Source organism: Geospiza fortis, unplaced genomic scaffold (assembly GCF_000277835.1).
Source record: "Geospiza fortis unplaced genomic scaffold, GeoFor_1.0 scaffold172, whole genome shotgun sequence".
In the NCBI taxonomy this organism is placed as follows: domain Eukaryota; kingdom Metazoa; phylum Chordata; class Aves; order Passeriformes; family Thraupidae; genus Geospiza; species Geospiza fortis.
Window position 1 is genome coordinate 11,191,637 of NW_005054309.1, and position 2,700 is coordinate 11,194,336.

General features: G+C 53.4%; 1 protein-coding gene across 1 annotated transcript in view; it reads left to right on the forward strand.

Annotated features, from left to right (window-relative positions):
- Window positions 1-6: 6 nt before the first annotated feature.
- Window positions 7-2,700, forward strand: part of SLC33A1 (solute carrier family 33 member 1) — a gene marked incomplete at its 5' end in the record, with an annotated part of 9,808 nt that continues 7,114 nt past the window's right edge. The window contains one exon of the mRNA XM_005419060.2: window positions 7-262. Coding sequence (XP_005419117.1) covers window positions 7-262 — 256 coding nt within the window. The remainder of the gene's footprint in view (window positions 263-2,700) is intronic.

Genomic DNA, 2,700 nt, shown 5'->3' on the forward strand with positions numbered 1-2,700 from the left:
CGCGGCCCCGACGTGGCGGCGCTCACCGTCACCTTCTTCCTCTTCGAGTTCCTGGCGGCCACGCAGGACATCGCGGTGGACGGCTGGGCGCTCACCATGCTGTCCCGGGAGAACGTGGGCTACGCCTCCACCTGCAACTCCGTGGGGCAGACGGCCGGCTACTTCCTGGGAAACGTGCTGTTCCTGGCCCTGGAGTCCGCCTCCTTCTGCAACAAGTACCTGCGCTTCGAGCCGCAGCCGCGGGGCATCGTCACCCTCTCAGGTACGGCCGGGTGTGCAGCCCGGTGTGCTGGGACAGAGCCAGAGTGCGCTGCTTTGGAGGGGACCAAATTGATTCCCACGGCAGGGACACCTCCCACTGCCCCAGGTGCTCCCAGTCCCGGTGTCCAGCCTGGCCTTGGGCACTGCCAGGGATGCAGGGGCAGCCACAGCTGCTCTGGGCACCCTGTGCCAGGGCCTGCCCACCCTCCCAGGGAAGGATTTTTTCCTAATTATAATGGTTATATTTTCCTCAGGATGCTTCTTCCCTGTGCCTGGACCCCTCTATGGTTTGATGCTGGGAACCAAACAGGTTTGGTTTGTCCCTTGCCCCGTGGGAAAGCACAGCCTGCTTGGAGGCTGGCAGAGCCCACTGCTGCATGCACTGTACTTCAGATTTTTTTTGGGCTAAAGTGTGTGGAAAACCTGCCTTGTCATTATCTTGGCTGACTTAAGCACTGTGGAGGAACTCTTTTTTTTTTTTCCTCCTGGTTTAATGGCCATGGACTAGATTACTCTTTAAGAAAAGCAAGCCAAAGTCTCCATGTGGGAAAAAGAAAGAGGGGAACAAAAAAAAAAGATTCTTCCAATATGATATTTTTCACAGAATAAAAGTGAAATTGTTCAGGGTTGAGCATGTAGCCAGTTTCTGAAGGAAGGCCTTATTTTAGGGGGGGATTTGCTTTTTCTCTTTAGCGAATTAGATGGAGTGTGGTAATCCAAGCATAACTGGCTGTCAGTGGAGGGATGTTTCTGATTGCTGGGGTTTGGGATTTTTCTCAGTAAGGTTCTGTGTGGTGGTTGATGTTAGGGACGTTACCCTGGCGATGCTTGAAGTGCAGCTGGTTTGGTTGCAAGGTTGCGTGAGGACAGGAAATGCGGGCACCATTCTGGCTGCAGCCTCAGGGTGACCCTGGCGGTGAAGAGCAGCTCCCCATGGTCTCAGTCTCTGCTCCCCTCGCACTGATTGTCTTGCCTGTGCCATCTCAGATCAGGTATGCCAGAACAGGCTGGAATTGTGTGAAGGGGAGCTTTGCCTTCTGTCCTGCCCCTTCCTCAGGGATGAACCAGGACAGCAGTGTCCACACCTGCTGTGCTTGCCTGGTCTCTGCAGCAATCACCACTGCTAACCAGTCCTCCCCTTTGCTCCCTCTGCCAGCCTCGTGCCTGGCCTGTGCCAAGGAGCACAGAGTGGCCCTGCAAGTGTCCCAGCTGGTTCCTGGCTTTCCCTGGGGCTGTGCAGCTCCTGGGCTGGCGTGTCCATCCCGCTCACTGCAGTGCACACTGACGTCTTTGCTGCTGATGCAACTTGCAGCCACTGCTGTTCAGACAGCCTGGCTTGCCTGTACTTCCCTCACTGCCCAGGGTTTTGGTTGGTTGGGGTTTTTTCCCCTCAGGGCTGTTTGTATAAATGAGTTTGTTACTATTACAAAAGTGCTGTTTTTAAAAGATATTATCCCCAAACCCAAACAGCACCAATGGCACTTCCTTAACCTGCCCTGGTGTATTGATGTGGGTGGAGTAAGAACAGCAAATAACTGACACTGTAGTTGCCAGGATATGGTTTTTCAGGTGGTAAAACTATAAGAAATTTCTGTTTCTCAGTCATGTGAGTGGCATTTTGTTGTTTCCCTGGAGCAGCTGAGAGCAGCAGGAGTAACCAGCTCACCAAGGAGCACAGGGGCTCACTGGTCCTTGCCCTGGCTGTAATGGGCTCGTCATGAGCAGGTTTGGGCAGGTAAAGCAGCAGAAAACTTCACTGCTGGAAAAGGTGAATATTCTCTGCCAGCTCAGATCTCTGAGCACTTTTGTTGTAGGCTGAGCCCAGTGCCAGGGAAAGAAGAAGTCAACACTCCATGATCCAGAGGGTAGCACCCCAAAGGAGCTGGGTCAGGGTTGGTTTGGATAGCAGGTCAGGTTAGTTTGGATATCAGGGAAGGTTCTTCCCCCAGAGAGTGCTGGCACTGCCCAGGCTCCCCAGGGAATGGGCACAGCCCCGAGGCTGCCAGAGCTCCAGGAGCCTTTGGACAGCCCTGCCAGGGTCGTCCTGTGCCAGGCCAGGAGTTGGGATGCTCCTTGTGGGTCCGTCCCAACTGAAGATATTCTGTGATCCTGAGTCAGCTTGGAGTTGTTGAGAAGCAGCAGCAGCATTCATCGTTCTCATTAACTTCAGGAAATGATATGGACAAATGTAAACCCATCATCAAACTCACCAAACCAAAGGCTGTGCTGGGCTGTGTCAGGCTCAAGTGCCAGAGAAGGAAACAGGAAAAACCCTTCTGTGGGCTGATTGTCCTGGCACATCCAGGGGTTTATTTAGCACTTGCTCTTCAGGTGACTTTTATTTTTTTAAAAGCAGGGGAAGCTCCCTGGCTGCGTTTGTGATTCCTGCCTAGTTTGCCTGTTCCAGGGGAAGAGAGGGAAAGGGAAGGACAGGGAAAG